Raw genomic sequence first — 19757 nt, 5'->3', positions numbered from 1 at the left:
AAAATTCCCATGCTTCTGATGTTGTTTGAGACTTTGAGATTTGTAAATCAACTATTTTGTTTGCATTTAAAAGGCTTGCTCAGAGCGGCAATGACGTACTGTTTAAGCTTTTAGAAAGCTGCAATGGTTTATATTGGAAACCATTCACTGCCTTGCAGTGGTTCTACTGGCATTACACAAGTGCTAAATGTTTATTGGAATAAATTAGCTAATTGTTGGGGAAAAAAATTCTGTCCACCCTAGTGTGACTGCAAAGATTTCTGCTGTGGCCTTAAAGCCTCATTTTATCATGGTCCAATGTCAGTATTATAAAATGATCAGGCATCATTGTCCGTGTGGCTGTATAAAAGTGTAATTAATCAATCAATCAACCTGTCATTTACAGGTGCTGCGTGGTGAGAGGGAAGCAGTGGGTGCGGCATGCTGAGGCCACTCCCCCTGGCCCAGGATGAGTGTCAGAGATGGCGCTGCCACCATGGCAACGAACGCTGGTGGAGGAGGGGGGGGAGGCGGGCCAGCTTGCCCCAACGATCATGATGGCCGCTCATACCTGCTCCAAATCTACCCACGGTTGGCTGCCCAGTCCACCACCTGCTGCAACCTTAGGTGAGCGTGCCACAACATTACAGTTAGAAAATGTAGCATTAACAATAAATGTTTGGCTATGATATTAAAGTAGAGGAACTACTGTAACCCAGCATTGATCAATCATAGCAATTACTTTGTTCTACTCATCAGAGTGCAGAAAGATGCGACAGCAGCCTCCGTGATCTCGGACGCTGCCACGGCACTTGGGCTGGACCCTGGTCGAATGTATGTGCTGGCAGAGGTGAAGGAATGTGGCGGAGAGGAGTGGGTGCTCGAGGCTGGAGACCTGCCAGCACAAAGGTTTCTGCTGTGGCCTCGGAAAGCCCAAGAGCAACACCCTCAGAGCCTTGGCTTTTACTTCTTACTACAGGTAGAGTTGACGGCACACAGTTCACTTTTGCAGTCAGACTCTATGTATTTGGACCGCTGAGAAGTGTCCTCCCACGGTCTGACTATTACATTCTGCTTTGTTCTACTCTCAATTGCTCTTTTCCGGAAAAAACAAAAGAAGTAGTCAACCTAAATACAGTGAGGAGAATATGTATTTGAACACCCTGCTATTTTGCAAGTTCTCCCACTTAGAAATCATGGAGGGGTCTGAAATTGTCATTGTAGGTGCATGTCCATGGTGAGAGACATAATCTAAAACAAAATCCAGAAATCACAATGTATGATTTTTTAAACTATTTATTTGTACAGCTGCGAATAAGTATTTGAACACCTGAGAAAATCAATGTTAATATTTGGTACAGTAGCCTTTGTTTGCAGTTCCAGAGGTCAAACGTTTCCTGTAGTTTTTTACCAGGTTTGCACACACTGCAGAAGGGATTTTGGCCCACTCCTCCACACAGATCTTCTCTAGATCAGTCAGGTTTCTGGGCTGTCGCTGAGAAACACCGAGTTTGAGCTCCCTCCAAAGATTCTCTATTGGGTTTAGGTCTGGAGACTGGCTAGGCCACACCAGTACCTTGATTTGCTTCTTACAGAGCCACTCCTTGGTTATCCTGGCTGTGTGTTTTGGGTCGTTGTCATGTTGGAAGACCCAGCCTCGACCCATCTTCTATGCTCTAACTGAGGGAAGGAGGTTGTTCCCCAAAATCTCGCAATTCATGGCCCCGATTATCCTCTCCTTAATACAGGGCAGTGGCCCTGTCCCATGTGCAGAATAACAACCCCAAAGCATGATGCTACCACCCCCATGCTTCACAGTAGGGATGGTGTTCTTGGGATTGTGGATTGCTGCTTGGCAATTTCCCCGTAGCCCTTTCCAGCCTTGTGGAGGTGGACAATTTTGTCTCTAGTATCTTTGGACAGCTCTTTGGTTTTGGCCATGTTAGTAGTTGGATTCTTACTGATTGTATGGGGTGGAAAGGTGTCTTTATGCAGCTACCGACCTCAAACAGGTTCATCTAATTTAGGATAATAAATGGAGTGGAGGTGGACATTTTGAAGGCAGACTAACAGGTCTTTGAGGGTCTGAATTGTAGCTGATAGACAGGTGTTCAAATACTTATTTGCAGCTGTATTATACAAATAAACTGTTAAAATTCATACATTGTGATTTCTGGATTTATTTTTTATTTTTTTAGATTATGTCTCAGTGGACATGCACCTATGATCACAATTTCAGCCCCCTCCATGATTTCTAAGTGGGAGAACTTGCTAAATAGCAGGGTGTTCAAATACTTATTTTCCTCACTGTAACAAATGACACTCTAATGATGACAAAAAAGGCAGTTAATAAGTTACATGCAAAATGTTTCACAATATAATGTCATCCCTGTGGGTTCTATGCCATTTGGGACTGCCCTTTACCATTTTGACTGGTTTTAAGAACTTCAAAACAACCAAGAATAATTTTAACGACATCGGACAGATGCAAGTGCTTCAGTTTCATCAGGATATGATTTACATAATAAAGCTTCTTTTTTTTTTTCTTCCCCCGATCCAGGAGAGGAACCATGATGGTACTATCCATTATGTCCACCTTCCACCTGTGACTAAGGAACAGGAAGCACAGCTAGCCGCCAGGGGCTTCCTTCCTCCTCCACAGGACGACTTTGCAGACCTCTGCAACCTCCCCGTCCTCAATGAGGACAGCATATTAAACAACCTACGCAAGCGCTTTTACAAGAACAAAATCTACACCTATGCAGGCAGCATCCTCATTGCCATCAACCCTTTCAAGTTCCTGCCCATCTACAACCCTAAGTATGTCAAGATGTACGAGAACCACCAGCTGGGCAAACTGGAGCCTCATATTTTTGCTATCGCAGATGTGGCCTACTACGCTATGCTCAGGAAGAGGGTCAACCAGTGCATCGTCATCTCTGGGGAAAGTGGCTCAGGCAAGACCCAGAGTACCAACTTCTTGATCCACTGTCTGACCGCTCTTAGCCAGAAGGGCTATGCTAGTGGGGTGGAGAGGACCATACTAGGAGCTGGACCAGTCCTGGAGGTAAGATGTTACCGTGTGTGACAGACTGTGTCCACTCCACCAGTCACTTTGGCTGACAACCACTTCATGTTGAGTTTTTTTCTCTAAAACTATTGAGGTAACTCTTAGACAAATGTTAGTGACTTGTTCTGGTTGGGGAAGCGGCTTAATTCTTGTGAGGTAAGAGATGGGGGGAAAATGTAAAAGCTGGTGTCTGTCTTGTATAAGGGCCAACAACATAAGGAATAATGTACTTAGATAAAATACTGTAGATTTTGTAAGTGAAACAAGTGAGTCTGTTAGATGTCCATTAGCTTCTGAGGTTCTCATCTGTCTCGTCAGTCACATGTAAAACATCTCATGTCACAAATGATCTGTTAAAGCAATCTGCTTTTTTTATTTCTGCATCGGCTTTTGTCAGGTGTCAATGCATTGCTCTTTTGATTAAGTTGTATCCAACAATGACATTGCTTCCTCAAAGGTGACTTATGTTGCTAGGACATGCAAAAGCATTCACACACATAGTCAGAGGATGCAAAATACATTGACTTATATTTGGACATTATTCTTTGGGGCATATTTATCTCCAGTGGTTATGAATAAGAAAACATCCCATGAAAGGATCAAATCCTATGCAGTACAGAGCAAATGGGTTTTCAGGCTGTGACTCAATTGCACTTCTGTGTGTAGGCTGAGCAAATGGGCCATATGGTAGTCTATGTGCAGTGTAAAATACTTCAGCATAAAGACTATGGTCTACCCAGAAAGAAGAAATGAAAAAGAGGATGGGAAGTTGCTTTATCAACCGGTCTCGTGGCCCCTTGCCTTTAAAAATGCTGTGGGACTCTAGATAAGATAGGTTTGTTCGTTTCCTATCTCTACCTACTTTTGATTTGATATTTTTGATTTTGTTTAACATACAATCTTGCTCTCTTTGGGTAACTGATTGCCTAACATTATGGGTTCTGTTTTTGACCATTAGAACATGAACAACATGAATTTCGTTAAGGGCTGTTGTTGACTAGATGCTGGTTTCCTTGTTGCTGTTTCAGTCAGGTGACTGCTCCTCTTCCTGCTTTCTTAAAAGATGAAAGTTCTTGTAGTGACTTGCTCTCTGCATTAGCTGACAAGACAGAATTAACCAAAACTACAGCCCAACTGATACCGAAAGGGAAATAGAAGTTACTGAATTGATAAGTGATAGACTGATTTTTTTGGGCTGCTGCATTTGCAAATTTTTTTCCCCGGCATTATTGACAGACATGCATCCACATGCAGCTCTGTGTTGCTGGAGCTGCTGCAGTTCCCATGCACTGCCCCTCCACCACTAGCACCATGGCAGACTTTAAATCAAAAATAAAGTACTTTATTTCAGTGGCTACTTTTCAGGTTTATTGTTTTCTTAAATCATTTAAATGTGTTGACAAAGGACATTTTGTGACTACCTGATTATATTTGTATTATAATATGTCAGCAAGCAATGCATCATCAAGGCTGTGCTGTAGAGGTTAATAAAAGCCTTTTAGCCTTGCACAGTTAACCATATGCAGTGCACCATATCCATATGATGCACATTGCACACATAATTTGGTGATATGAGTGTAAGATGATTGCAGAAGTGACACTAATCTGGGTTTTGTGTATTATTTTTAAAGAAATAGAAGAGCAGATTCCGGAAACAAATCCAGTATGGCAGGGTTTGCATTTTTATGATTTAAATTGCAGGAGCAAAACCCTATTGGTCATCGGCTGAGGCTTTTGGGAACAAAAATCTGTAACTGCATTGGCGCTAAAAAATCCATATCGGTCGATCCTTAGAATTGGTTAGTAGGTAACCATCAGTAAATCATATAAACTCAAGTAAGGCCAGTTGGTTGATATTAATGGTGCACCGCGTTCAGGACCGGCTCTAGACAGACACAGACTGACCAACCGTCTCTTTAACAGAGTCATATGGAGTCTGGACAGACGGCGTGTCTTATAGTTAGTTGTCTGATTAACTCAAGTAAGCAACTGTACAGCAACAAGACCCATATTTTCCTGTCTTATACATTTGCATTCAAAATGCATATTTTAATATTCATTTGTTAGTCAACCAAATCAAAACCATTTTTATTTGCACTGTCCTGTCAAACTTGAGCGTGTGTGTGTTTTTTCAGGCAACTTTGAAGTGAATAATTTGAATAACTCTGCATTTAGAAACAGATAGTGTGTGAGGGGCCACCAGTGACTGAAACGTTCTGTCTGTAAGACCGCAGAGGGTATCTTTATGCTGCAGACAGTTGAATATCCAGAGCTCATTGCAAACTGTGTTTGGTGACTAAAGAGGCACATACAAATACATGCAGACAAGTAGACATCAGTTAGCTTTTTTATTTATTTATTTAAAAAAAAAAAAAGTTGCATCATGAAAGGTAAGTTTTTATTTTAATCTGTGAGCTATGTTGCAAAGAACTGACTTGACTTCATTTTGTTTATTTTTCATCCCTGTAATGAGAAACGGGTTCTCCTCTAGTTTCACATATGGAAGAATTTACCTCTGGTCCAATTGGACCGCGTCCTCAAGCAGGGTTATTATTGTGAAGTCATTTTCAGCATCAACATAATTTCCACTCTTATGCTCTTATAAACAAGACTGTTGAGTGCTGTCTTACACTGTGCTCTGCAGTGTAGGCCTCCATCATTGGAAGATTAACTCTACTTATGATGTACGTTTTCAACACTGCGGACTATTAGACTGCCCTGCAGTTCTGGTTCTTTTGTATTAACCATAATCTTGTGTGGTGTATATGGTTGCATTAAAATGTGTGACCTTAGACAGGGCTCTACAATGTGAACGTTTCAGTCACATTGTGAATGTATTTAGGAGCACATGTGTCAATGACCTAACGTTAGGCTATTTTAGTACTTGCCATTCTTTTGCATAACAACCCTTAAGAAGCCGCCATGACAATCTTGCTTTGAAATTCCGTAGAAGCCAGACCCACGTGACGTGTTCTTCCTATGACTGCCGGTTTTCATTTTTCGGGTGACAATACAGATTAGCGCCACCTGCTGTTATTGAGATATATTACGCCTCACGCACGTGCAGAACGTATACCGTCAGTTTGTTCGGAGGCCTTTTTTTGACCAACTCAGGGAGACTGACGGTCCGACTGCCTTTTCTGCCAAAGGTCAGCTGACGGGTTGCTGTGTCAGACCTTTAAAGCTCATACTACTTCAACTCTGACCTCGTAGCCGCTGATTTTTCAGGCTGCAACTACCAGAAACAAGGATGAATACCTGCGACACAGTTTGTCTCTGTGCTCTGCACCCTACCTCACAGTTTTTACTCTGATCATCACAGCGACAGTGAAACTGTATTTGTATGTATTTTACATTCTACATGCATGCCCAACCGTGGTAGTGGTCTGTTACACCACTACTGTATATTTACTGTACTGATCAGTAGAAAATGTATTTTAAAACAGAAAACATTACACTTAATAACATTTCATATTGATTATCACTCGGCACCAATAGTAATAGCAGTTACCTTGTGTAAGCCACGCTATTACCTGAATTCTCAAGGTCTGTCTGGATTTAGTGGAACATTTGTTGAACAATGACAATAAATGAACCTTGAACCATGTGCAGTTAAAAGTATATTTTATTACATAAATAGTAAATAAATACAGTTTGAAGCAGAAATAATCAAACTAATTTAGTCTTCTCATTCTATTAAAAAAAATGAAATCCTTTTGCTTGTAAATGTCTCCTCGTACTTCTTTCATGAAAGAAAAACACATTATTTGATACAGTTTTATTGTGCCCCTAAAATTCTTTATGCACTCTTAAATTTTTCTACTTAGGAGAACATGTGTTTCTTGGTAAAAAACCTTTTGAGCCCTGACCCTAGGTCATATTATGTTTGAGTGCTTCCTCTCAGCGAGGTAATCTGGATGTATGTTAGTGATTTGAGATACAGTATATGACAAGGCTAGAGATGAAAAAAGGTCATTTGAAGTTCTGCCTGAGGCTGCAGAGTAAATATCAATCTGGGAAGTTGCACATGTCTGCATAATCACCTCAAAACTCTGTAGTAAGGCAGGAATTCCAGCACTAAGTTTCACTTTTAATAGTCCTCCATGGTGATGGGAAACTAATTGCTTGCAGTCTTGATCTGCAAGTAATAATACAGATTTTTCAGTTTTATTTCAAAGTAATGTGGCTAAAAATAGACCTTTAGCCACAAAAACTGCATGGTGAATGTGGTTTATTCAAAGTACAAAACAGCGCTGAAAAGTAAAAACCCCTAATCTATGAAAGTAAGTTTATTGGATTCACAATGGAGCAGAAAAAAAGTTAACAGTACTGGCCACAAGTTATTAGCTTGAGCCTTAATGGCAAAAATTCATGTTGGGCAGCCTCAGTAACTTGCAGGCACAGTGTGTGTATCCATCCAGCATCTCTTACTGTTGTCTCCAGACTCTCTGTCTCAGTATTGGAGCCTTCACTCATAGAACTGCTTCTGCTTTGAGATGCATTTGAACAAGCAGCGTTGGTCCCTTGATACGTGTCAGTCTGTCAGAGAGTTCCGGCCGGCTGATTGAGAGGGGGGGGTGGGTTGGAGAGATTTTCCCCTCCATCAGTAGAGTTCTGGTCCCTTTGGCAGACACACTTCCATTTTGCAGTTTGCTCCCAGAATGCAGTGCGTGTGAGCCTGGTCCAGAGCTGTGGTTCCAGGGGCAGACAGGGTTTGGTTCTTGCTAGCCTGGTCTGTGGAGAAAGTGAAGGTTGGATTCCAAAAGATCAGTCAATCTTCCGGATGTTTAACAGCTGGACATTTCCCCCTGGCAGTGTTTTTGCATTGAAATTTGTATTTTGCACAAAATAGTTAACTGGAGGCATTTGCAGTAAACTCTTTTTCCACACTATCATGTGCTAAGACACCCTTAGTTTATGTGAAAAGATATTGTTTTGAAAACACCTGTCAGCTTTAGCAAAATGCTCATAAAATGGCTGACTTTAAACAAAAGTCACTTTCCAGAGGAAGCTCCTCTAAAATGATGATCCTTGCAATTTCTCTCCACACAAATAGTATACCTCTTCAGGTTCCTTCCTAACAAGTTCCAGCCAAGGCCTTACGTGTGGAGTGTAGAATGCTATTTATAGATCTATAAGTATACCAAAAGGGAGGCATTTTACTTGGGTTTTATTTGTTTAGTTTTCTTTGTCCTGGGCGCTGATCATGTTAAAGTGGTGGAAAGTGTGTGTGTGTGTCTCTGTGTGTGTGTGTGTGTGTGTCTCTCTGTGTGTGTCTGTGTCTCAGGGGGCCTATAGGGGAGGTCTTAAGGCCTGGTTCATAACATTTTGAGGCGATGAGATCATCGTTTATGGTGCTGGACTGGCTGTGTGCTGTGTTGCTGGCAAATTAAATTGCCCCAACCTGAAACCATGTATGAAAGCTGCTGTCCTACTTTTGTTGGTGTGCCATTTATTTCTATTCTATAAATGCCCCTCTTTGTCTTGAAAATAATGCAGGGAAAGGAGAGATTGTCCGTAATACTTTCTGCAGTTTGAACCAATAAGGCTTTTGCCCGTAGAACAGCTCACCAGCTCTGAATAAGTATGTCACTTGTAAACTGCTCCAACTGGTTTGTCCTCGGTCCTCCTATGTGGTTCTTTTCGTGCCCCTGTATTCTTTGCCAGACTTTCAAGACTATTTACTCTAAATGTCAACAGGCCCCATCTTTGTTGTAGAGAGTTGGCTGACACATCTCAAGCAATATATTGAAGTTATGTGTTAATTTTAAGGAAGTACACATGTTTCTTGTCTTCGTGTATTTAACAGCAGACCTTTAACAGAGACAAATATTTTTTTCTAAAAACTGAGTTAGTTATTAAGGAGAAAGTTATCTCCATATCAGCTATATAACCTTTAACCTCCTAGTTGTTACAGATTCTTCTAAGTCCCCAGCCTCCTCCTTGCCACTCTTGTCTCACAACTTCAGACAGGAAGTCCCTATCATCCGGAACCCTTTTTAACAGGAAGCAGCTACGACACGGGAAGTAATGGCAGTAGTTGCTGTTAGCTTAGGGCCTTGAGGGGTGGGGCTATACCAAAGTATTGTATTGTTGTTCAGGAAGTGTAAAGAAGTAGCTGGCCATTCTGTCTGCTGAGCCATTGTTTATCTCTTAGTTATGGGTTGCACCCCTTTATTCCTCAGCTATATTTGGTCAGGCTGGGTGGCATTGTGTATGAGTCTGGAAAAAGCTGGCATTACTGAGTTTAAGTCACTGCGTCATGCACATGTGTCATTCATTTCTCAAACACACACACACCCCCACACACACACACACACACAGAGTATACAAAGGCATTACTGTAATCATACCATTCTGAATCATATTGAAGAGTAGAATATGCTGTTCCTTAAAGGCAAATACAGCTTACATGTAGCAGCATGCTGCAGGCCACTTCAAGCTCTATTCATGGTACTCTGACCACACCACAAGCTAAGGTTTTATGTGGTACACATCTAGACATGGGTGGAGCTGTTTGAAATGGCTCCAATTTGGTAAAACACCAGACCACAAGGGGAGCAAAACTTGTGTTTGAATTAAAACTTGTTCTGTCTATTCCAACCTCTTACGTCATGACATCTTCATTACTTGACCCTGTGTTATGCATGCTTACAGGGGATTAACAAAATAATTTAGACTAATGAAAGTGGATTTAAATGTTGCTCTCATCCCAGACTGACTTGAATGAAAAATGGTGAGATCACAAAGTGCAAACTGCTACTAACATAACAGGCGAAATAATTCTGCTTGTCATTTGCTTTGTCCGTAGAATTCTCTGTGACCGAGTCACAGTGTAACTTAAAGAGTACCGAGGTCACAAATAGGGTTTATTGTACTGTAGCAATGCAATACAAATATGGGCAAACAAGTAAGGGAATTGGGTAAATATTATGGGATACAGAAAATGAGTTTCTTCTTTGATTGAAAAGGCTTAAGAGATGTGGGTAAAAGTGTAATGCTGCAGGAAAGTTATAATACGACTGACTAGTATCTTAGTTTACAGTTGCACAGGTCATGTTGACATTGCATATTGCAGCTTTATGTTCAGCAGTGGAGTCATTTATCAGTTGTGACACCAAGCTTGATGTTGAAGTAACTTTGTGGTATGTGATGTTAAATATGTTACTAAATATGCCTTAAATATGAGAATTGCTGAAATTCTTACACTAGAACGGTTAATACATAACAAAGTATGTTGTATTCTCCAGTGGCTATATATGGTTTGAGATATGGACTGTGCAGAATGACTCCCTGATAACTTTCTGCGTTTGTTCGGTTTTTGTCAACTGTTCTTGTTTGTTAGACTTAAAGTCCCCCTTTAGTCCCTAAAATATAAACATTTATGATTAATATAAAACTGGAATTTGGGCACAGATTTGGTCCTTCTCCATCTGGCATTTATTATTATTATTTATTTATTATTATTTATTTATTCTTCTGATCCCGGTTCATCTGATATATTTTATACAAGGTTAAGGGTGTCTGAATTCTTTTCTTTATCATAGTTTGTCTTCAACATCTAAATCTTATTATTCAGTTAAGGCTGCAGCTAAAAATGGTCCAAGTACTGTTCCATAACACAAACATGTTCAATACAAATTAAATATAACAGAAAATAGCAGCATGACCCATATGTCACACTAGATGAAGCAAACTTGTCATTTTGCTTGATAATGCAGTAGTACTTTGTTTTAGTTTTTTTATCAACTTTTTTCTAAATCCTTATATGTAAAGCCTTTGCAGTGGGAAAGTGTCATCCAGCACATCTACACAATTGTACTGTACTGCAAGTCATTTTTCCTAAAACAAAGTACTGCCAGGCCATTCTGTTCAAGACAAGAAAACATATATATTTGTGGTTCAGTAAAACCGCATTCATTGGAACAGTCACCATTATAAAATCTAAGCACCAGCCCCTCTAAGGGCTATTGATGCCATTATTGTACGTCAAAGTACAAATTCATTATTAAAAACTCAGTTAAGTTAAGCTCGAGGGGATTTAAGTGTAGTTAGTTGTTGGGATATAGTGGTGGCTTCAAGCAAGGTCAAGCATAGAGGAGGAACTGTGTAGAGACGTGGTTGCATTCAATCACTGCCAACATCATGTGATTTCCCCAAAGCATTTTTCACATTCAGTACAACAACAAATAATGATTATTTTGTCACTTAGTACCATTGTTAGTTTTATCTCAATATTTCTGGTACCAGTAACTATATAGTTCATTACCTTGCTGCTTGCTTCTCTGCTTAACCTGTAATTGAAGAACATATAAGCTTGAATTGGGCTTAATGAACATTACTGATATAGCTGTGGGTCTGAAGTGTCTGAGGCTAAATGAGTGAGTGAGAGAGCATGTCCACCTAGAGGTGCAATGAATGCTTGCATGAGCGCCTGCCGTTGTCCTCTGTGAATTTGGGAACTCTCTTTGCGACGGTTGGACTATTTAGACTCCCTTTTGTGAGTGTATCCATGCTGTAGGGAGGTGTCAGTGTCAGGGCCTTGGCAGCGCTCGTGGAAATGTTAAACTGAAGCTCTTTTGAGCAGCTAAACTTTAAAGGAGGCAGCAGTGCCTCATTGTCATAGCAATACTGTCTAGTACCCAAGCGCCAGCTGTAGGTTTTTACTGACAACAAAAAACATTTTGTAGGCATGTTAAAATGATGTAAAAAATGCTCAAACCTTTACTGCTCTCACATGAAAATATAAAAGACTTATAAGAGTGTATACAAACAGCTTGGGGGCAAAGTAGGACACCTCTCAGAACATTGAAAGTTTCTGAGGAGTCAACAGCAGATCTAAGGTGTGGTTTCCGTGTACATGCAAAATTGTACACAGATTATTTATTTAGTTTATACATTTATTTTGCCCCACTGGCTTGTTAAGACAAACGACTGATGAACTGCACAGTTTGAGACACTACCCTAGTTTGGTGTGTGTGTGTGTGTGTGTCTGTGTCTGTGTCTGTGTGTGACTGTTAAATCAGGATGTGAGACTTCATTTGGATAGGTTTGGCTCTGTTAAAGTGGAAATGTACAAGGGAGCGGGCTGCCAGAGAAGCCGACTCACCAACCCAAGAGAAGAATCAGTAAAGCCAGAATTGTACAAAATGATCACTGGATGTGCGTACCCGAACTATGTACACACTGCAGATTGCTGAGCCCTTCTGCTTTCTGTCTCTCTCTCTCTTTCTATACTTCTCACTCTCCCTTTCCTCTTTTTTTCTTCCATTATCTCCTTGAGAGCAACCCCTATTTCGTAAGAATGCGGATTAGACCTTTTCATGGACACGTTTTGGAAAGCAGTCAGTTCGCTTCCCCATACCTGCAAGCCTTCCAGCCAATCAAATCAGCTACTCATGAGCAAGTTCGAATACGAATGATGCTGTGACATGTTTTGCATTCCCTCCATGGTGCAGCAGCCTGGGCTTTGCAGAGATTTCCCAGGGGTTTGTGCTCTTGGCTGAAAGGTGGAGTGGGGTGATCAGAACAGTACTGTGGACAGTGGGCAGCTTTGATTAGTGAGACACTCCGGAGTAACAGTGCCAAAAACACACTTACTGACCCTCAACCCTGGAACACAAGTGAGGGCACTGTGCTTTGTAAAAACAGGCAACCCCTGAATAAACTAATAAGTTTTACAATTTTTATTTTTTTTTGGCATCAGAACACAACCACAAACAACAGACAAGAGAAAGAGAAAGTGTGGGTGGGTGAGCCCAGTCAATGGGTGGATAGGAGTGTTGTCTGAGCATATCCAGGTGAAACTGAAGATTAATAATTTTGGTCACGAACCATAGACAATGGAGTATCTCTTTCAACATCCACAAACAACCAACAACTCTTGCCTCATACTTCTATGGAATCTCAACGTGTGTGTGTGTGTGTGTGTGTGTGTGTGTGTGTGTGTGTGTGTGTGTGTGTGTGTGTGTGTGTGTGTGTGTGTGTGTGTGTGTGTGTGTGTGTGTGTGTGTGTGTGTGTGTGTGTGTGTGTGTGTCCCAAGTCCAATCAGCCTCAACACCACTGTATCAAATTCACCCTGCAACCGCTTTAGAAAAAAACAATGTGGCTCCTATTTAACATGCAATGAGTTAACTTCCCCTGCGGTGGCCTTTTGTTTTGTGTGTGCGTGTGCGTAACCATGTGAGAGCATGTGCATCATGAAATGAAAAGAGTACTTTTACCGTTACCGTATCAATGCAGTAAATGGGGCCCATCAGTGAGGCCTGCTAGCTAGGCCGTGTACCCCCGGCTGGCTTAGCATTAGTTCGAAGCCTGTAGAGAAACCTTGGTCCTCTATGTTTTTGTCACTGACACTGCTACTAACAGCTGTCCCAACCTTAATTATCATTACTGACCCATGCTCTCTTTTACACATACACACACACACACACAGTTCCACTCATATTTGCCATCTCAGCTGCTGTTTAAAAACAAGATTAAACCCCTTGACTCTATCTAGTTTCTTTGTTGTCATGGTGATTTGTTATAATTGTTGTTGTTGACTTCAGTGTGGGTGCTGATACATGCGCTAGATTGTGTTGCACCCAATAGCACCTCCATATAAGGTTCCAAACTCAACAGAGGTCACGGTTGAGTTCCAAAACATCACCTACGTGCAGGAACAGATAGTACAATTTTGGGGGGGACTAGTGGGTGCTACTACAAAAAATCGGCCAGTGTGTCTTTACCAGTCAAGACTTAAAATTTAAAATCAAGCCTAACATGGTCTCCAGGACCCAACTCTGTGGTCCAAAATTACATGCTGCCATTCTGTCTCACTCTGTGTTGAAATGTTGTCGTCTTTCACATAATAAACCAACTATTTTGGCTCATTTGATAAAAAGACAAATATAGAAGAAACACAACCCCAGGGATGTTGCATTAATCTTCAGAAGTTGTTGGGCAATTTGGTAATGCACTGCATGTTTTTGACTTCCTACCCTGAAACTTACCATGTATTTCTGTCCCCTCCTGTTGTCTCTGCCAGGCCTTTGGAAACGCCAAAACCGCCCACAACAACAACTCCAGCCGCTTTGGTAAATTCATTCAGGTGAATTACCTGGAGAGTGGAGTGGTCAGAGGGTGAGTAATTACAAGCATGTGCGTGCGTGCGTGCGTGCGTGCGTGCGTCTTGCCACCAACCACTTTCTAAAAGGCCTCACACAAAGCCACGCTTCTTAGTCTGCTGTGCAACGCCATACAGGGACATATAAACAATTGTTTCTGTGTTCAGTATCCTCTTCCTGTAGCTCATTTATGGGGTCTTCCACCTCTCTCTAGCCTTATATCTTCCTCTTTGCTCTTTTTATGGCTGGTCATGTGAATCCTCTGTGCAATGTGTGTGTAGACTGAAACTTTTAACCACCAGTATGTTCTTCCTTATTCTCAGCAGTCAGTCTCTGGTTAGGAGCTGTATCAAAGTCTGCTCAACTGTCATTCACTTCTTCATTTCCTCATCAGGAGAAGTGAGGTCAACAGCAGTCTTAAAAAAGACAACATGTCATGCTATAGTTGTGGAAGAGTCAAAAGCTGAAGGGCTGCAGAGAATATTTGGTACACTACTCAGACTATGGGCTGACGTGATGAGATTTCTAACACTGGTGTGTATGCAAATGTTTTGTACTAGAAATAGAATTTTATTTGAACTGTGTAAATGCCCCTGCGGCGACAGCTGCTCAGCGCCATAGTAAGTGGGCATCCCCAACCTGATAATCCCCTTATGGCACCAGGTCTCATCATGCTTTATTGAATTGCTTACCCTGAGAAGGGACTGTAATCCAATCAGTATATTTGATTTTAGCTGGCTGATGCTTTATTGTGCTACAAAGTGAACCCACTTAGGTAAGGACATGCTGAAAACTATGAATATAGTCATCCTAAAACACCTAGAAACTAAGCTGTTACGGTGAAGGGAGCTCTGACTGGCACATGACCCGACAGCAGCGGTAGGTTGGCTTTGCAAACCAAGAGCATTCTATGAACGGAACGACGCATTTAAAATATCGCTCGAATTGATTTAATTTTGAAATTTGATCGTGGGAAGCCCAAATCGTGATTAAAATTTGATTAATTGTGCATCCCTAATATGAATAAAATGGTGTCATGCTAGTCAACCAGCGTAAATCTACCTTATTTCCCTCTCCAAAATCCCTTCAGAAAAGTAGTCACATCGCTTACTTGCTTTGGTGTTTGTAAAGCATTAAAGTTTATAAAAGAGTGGTTCACATTAGAAGTGTTATCTTCTATGTAGATGCACTCCCCTACAAAATCACTGCTGTAGTCGAGAATTATTTATTATTTCCCAATAGAGCTATTTATGTCATCTTTTAAAAATTGCTTTTTATTTTTTCATGTTGCGATATATATTGCAAGGGAAAAAATCTTGCAGTTTCAGATTTTTTCCCAATATTGTGCAGGCCTACTGTACATGCTGGTGTAGCCTTCTGCTTCACATCAGTACATTATTGGACTCAGAGGACCATCACAGCTCTGCTCTGCACTTCTAACAAAGACTGCCTGTCTGTCTCTAGTGGCAGCCATTCAGACAGTCAATAGAGGAGATTAACAAAAGGAAGGCTGCTGTTCTGCTCTGGACTGCTTTCTGAACAGACTGACTAACTGACAGGCGGGATGGTTTTGTGCTCTCTCTCTCTCTCTCTCTCTCTCTCTCTCAACATACCTGCACACATGTAGTGTTGTCCATTAGATCAGCTCAAATGAACAGACAGGAGCTCATTCTAACTTTTAGGAAGCTATCACATTCACATAGCGTCTGTGGGTACAGCTGTGAAAAAAGTTCACTGAAACAAATTATCTCCGCATGTACAAAAACATTTGAAATACTGGACACATTTACCACGAGTTCAGATGCCTAGTTTAGGGGACTACTGCTTAGGTTTTTCAAGAAGCAGCATCAAACATGGCCTGAATTTCTGCAAGTATTCACATTTCATAAGCATTTGTCACTGTTGATGCCTGTATGTGACGCCTGTAACTGGTTCAAGGGGTATTTATCAGACAGACATCAGTGTGTCAGGGTTGAGAGAGCCTAATGTGAATTCCTATCAGTTACACAGTGTGCACCACAAGGCTCTGTGTTGTCAAAAACATCTGATACATCTTTACACATATTCATCTTGAACTTGCGTGGTGAAAATCTACCCATTGTAAATTAGTAGTATTTGCGGGTGTGACCATGACCATGACCCCTACAACAACATTTGTTATATCTATAAAAGTACATTGCAGTACTACAGTGTAAACTATTCTGAGAAATATACAACTCAAACTAGCGGATCTATGTAGTAGATGTATGTACTTGGTCTCAGTTAACGAGTCTATAGTTGTTGCTGCAGTTTTAGCAGATTGACACAACTATGTTTCTCACAGAACAGCTCTATTCTTAGTGAGCATTAGGACTGGCGTCAGTGTTGTTTTTGCCTGGCTATAGAAAAAACAACCCTTACTTATAAAATCTGATTTGGACAACTTTATGGCCTTGGTCTGCTGGAGTGGGTAAATGCCACTGCTTTTAGGGCATATGTCATGACTAAAGTGGTCTGAAAGCATACCTCTACCCCCGCAGTAGCCTCCCAGTCTCCTCTTGCAATCTATATTATACAAAATAAAATAAAAATAAAATGAATTACCGCCAGAGCTGTCTGTCTGTGGTTGTGTGTGTGTTACTATGTGATGTGCTACAATCCATCTGATCGTATCTGAGGGTTTTGTTTGCTCTTTGAATGTTCTGACCATCTGTCTTTCCCCTTCTGCTCCTCCCCTCATTTTTTATTGCCAGCCCACTTTCACAAACACGCACGCACACGCACACACACACTGACAGAGCTGACTGACCTTTAGTGTTAAGTTATTCATCTTCATTGTGTTTCTTCTTACCCTTTTTTCTTGTCCTCTTCCACTCCCCCCTCCCTCTCCTCTCTGTCTTACAGGGCTGTGGTAGAGAAGTATCTCCTGGAGAAGTCTCGTCTGGTTTCCAGAGAGAAGAACGAGAGGTGAGGAGGGACAGGGTCTAAATCCTTAACCTTCACTGACCCTAATGGGGGTCAGTGATGGTTGGATATGAAGTTCAGCTTCAGTTTTGGTCTTTGACTTTAGTGGTTTATCTGCCTAAGCACTTACTTACACACATGTACTCACATATGCAGATACTCTAGAGTCTAGATTGAATTATTAGTCACCTAAAGGCTTTATTATGAACACATGTTAATACTAGCATTAGCTGTCCATAGGGAACTGAATCATGTGACCCACTGATATCAAAGTGGACAGTGTTGACACTTTGTAGGACTTTGAATGTAACAGAGATAGATCAGGTTCATATTAATTTAGTTTGGTGTTGTGACCTTCAGCAATTTCAGTTTGTGTGAGTTGAGAATTAAATGTTCCAGTACAAACAGAGATACAAGCATAAGGAAAAAAAATCACTTTCCTGTCCTGACTCACCATGTTGTCACTCACTATTCCTTCAAGTCATGAAAGCCTTTGTTACTCACTGTGACATTAAATACTGACTAGACCACAGGTCTCTTGCTACTTGTGTGACTAATATCCAAATATATACAGTATATTTATATATAAAAAGATACAGTCAGAGTGTTTGGGAAGTGAGCAAATCCTCCACTGTCATTAATATATACATTACTGATGAATGCAAAAAGACATATTTTTATCACCTTCACTTTCAACTGTTACATTAATAAAGCCAATAATTAACCTGACTTTAATAAGAATGTTCATACTGATTGTAGACACATCAACGCTGTAGCCACAAGCTGCTCAGCTGAAGCACTTAATGCCTTGTATATAAACACACACTGTAGCTGTTGGAATTGAGAAGAGTCTTACACATTCACATTTCCTGTCCCGAGTTTCCCAGCTAGTTTTGGAAAATGTAGTCACCTATTGACAATCCCGCCCTATAACATTCAGGCTGACATTGTCCTGTTAATCACCGAGCCTAGTCTAGTCTAGTCAGGGAGTGACTCCACTGTATAATGTAATTATTTTTTCGTGATAAGTGTGGAAACTCATTACTCCTGTGTGCTTTTACAACAAAGCTTTGTCGACCATCTACCTACCTGCCCACTGATAGCATGAGTGGAAAACTGATAACATTGTCTTTTTTCTGTTAGCTTTTTACAATGCATTGACTCTTGGTTTATCATACCCTTATTTGTGCATGTAAACATGGAGCTCATTTCCACCGATAACTGCTCACCACATAACAAAACAAACAAATGATTGATGCATCTAAAAATAACTGTAATAGACTTCAACAGTGTTGTGTGTTGTTTCTCAAGGAACTACCACGTGTTTTACTATCTGTTGTTGGGAGCTTCAGAGGAGGAGAGGAAGGAGTTCAAGCTGCTGCCGCCTGAAGACTACTTCTACCTCAAGCAGGTACAGTACTGCTCCCCTTTCCCATCCCATCACGCAGCTTGTCTATCCAATTGATGTAAACGGCAAACATATTGATTTTGCTCTTCTTTTACTGCCATTCTACCCTTTTCAGTCTACTCAACCCCAGTGAACAACCCTTGTGTTGATGAAACTATAACTCATTTTAGGGCTAGCCAGTATATTGAAGTTATATTGATATTGCAATATGAGACTTGAAATCGTCTTAGATTTTGGATATTGTAATATGATAAGTGTTGTCTTTTTCTGGTTTTACAGGCTACATTGCAGTAAAGTGATGTAATTCTCTGAACTTACCAGACTGTTCTAGCTGTTCTATTATTTACCCACTAAGTCATTAAGGGCCCTATTTTAACAATCTAAGCGCATGGCGTGAAGCACCTGGCACAGGTGCGTTTAGAGCGTGTCCAAATCCACTTTTGCTAGTTTAACGGCTCCCATTCCCTTTAAAAGCCAGGTGCAATTGTACCTTGGCGCATTACTATTGTGATGTTGGATTTGCACCGTATTATTTTTATTTGTAATCTTTTGCATGTGTGTGTGCTGCTGCGCTTCCCTTTTTGTGTGTGTGTCTAACAAGCACAGTGTGTGCGCGCTGTGCATAAGCCGAGGCGCACTTACTAATTTGCTGTAAAAATTACAATGAAAAAATGCTGCACTATTGACTTTAGACCGGGTTTTTGTTGTTCATTGGCGCGATCACTTCCAGCTGTCTCAAGATAGCAATAGGCCAAGAATTCACCTGAACACACCTCCGTGTAAGACCAGCACGCCGTGGGCGCAAAGATGAGCGCAGGTTCAGTTGTTATTTAAACAACGTGGGCGCTAGACGGGAAATTGACACTTGCGTTAGTTTTAAACTAGCAAAGACGTTTGTGTTTTTTGTTGCAGCTTTGTGCTGTGCTGCGCCGGGTGACAGATAGAGCCCTAAGTCATTTCTGGTGGTTTATTTAACAAAAATCTCCTTGTGTAAATAATATTTTGTTAAAGCACCAATAGTCAACCCTCCAATATCGTCTCGACATCGAGGTATTTGGTCAAGAATATTGTGATATTGGATTTTCTCTATATTGCCCAGTCCTAAACCGTTGTTGTATGGAATTTGACATTTACGGTAACACTGTAATTCACTGGGAGTGGACCTTGTATTAATGACCGTTGCGGTTTTTCTTTTCTTGCTCCTTTTTCATTGACGGCTTTGTTTCACCTTTTTGTTTGTACATTTTA

The 19757-nt window shown here is 40.9% G+C and overlaps 1 protein-coding gene across 9 annotated transcripts in view; it reads left to right on the top strand.

The window, feature by feature from the left end:
• The window catches only part of LOC117950224 (unconventional myosin-IXb), a 59060-nt gene that overhangs the window by 19752 nt on the left and 19551 nt on the right, over positions 1–19757 (top strand). For all 9 annotated transcript variants that reach the window (XR_004657847.1, XM_034881026.1, XM_034881032.1 and 6 more), the window contains exons 2-7: positions 386–606; positions 739–958; positions 2540–3046; positions 14080–14174; positions 17042–17104; positions 18413–18512. Coding sequence is in view for 8 of the 9 variants with exons in the window: in XM_034881026.1 (XP_034736917.1) it covers positions 449–606; positions 739–958; positions 2540–3046; positions 14080–14174; positions 17042–17104; positions 18413–18512 (1143 nt within the window). In the remaining variant the exon portion in view is untranslated. The remainder of the gene's footprint in view (positions 1–385; positions 607–738; positions 959–2539; positions 3047–14079; positions 14175–17041; positions 17105–18412; positions 18513–19757) is intronic.

Source organism: Etheostoma cragini, chromosome 9, assembly GCF_013103735.1.
Source record: "Etheostoma cragini isolate CJK2018 chromosome 9, CSU_Ecrag_1.0, whole genome shotgun sequence".
Taxonomy (NCBI): domain Eukaryota; kingdom Metazoa; phylum Chordata; class Actinopteri; order Perciformes; family Percidae; genus Etheostoma; species Etheostoma cragini.
The sequence above is the reverse complement of the archived record's forward strand: the minus strand, read 5'-3'. Positions and strand labels throughout refer to the sequence as shown.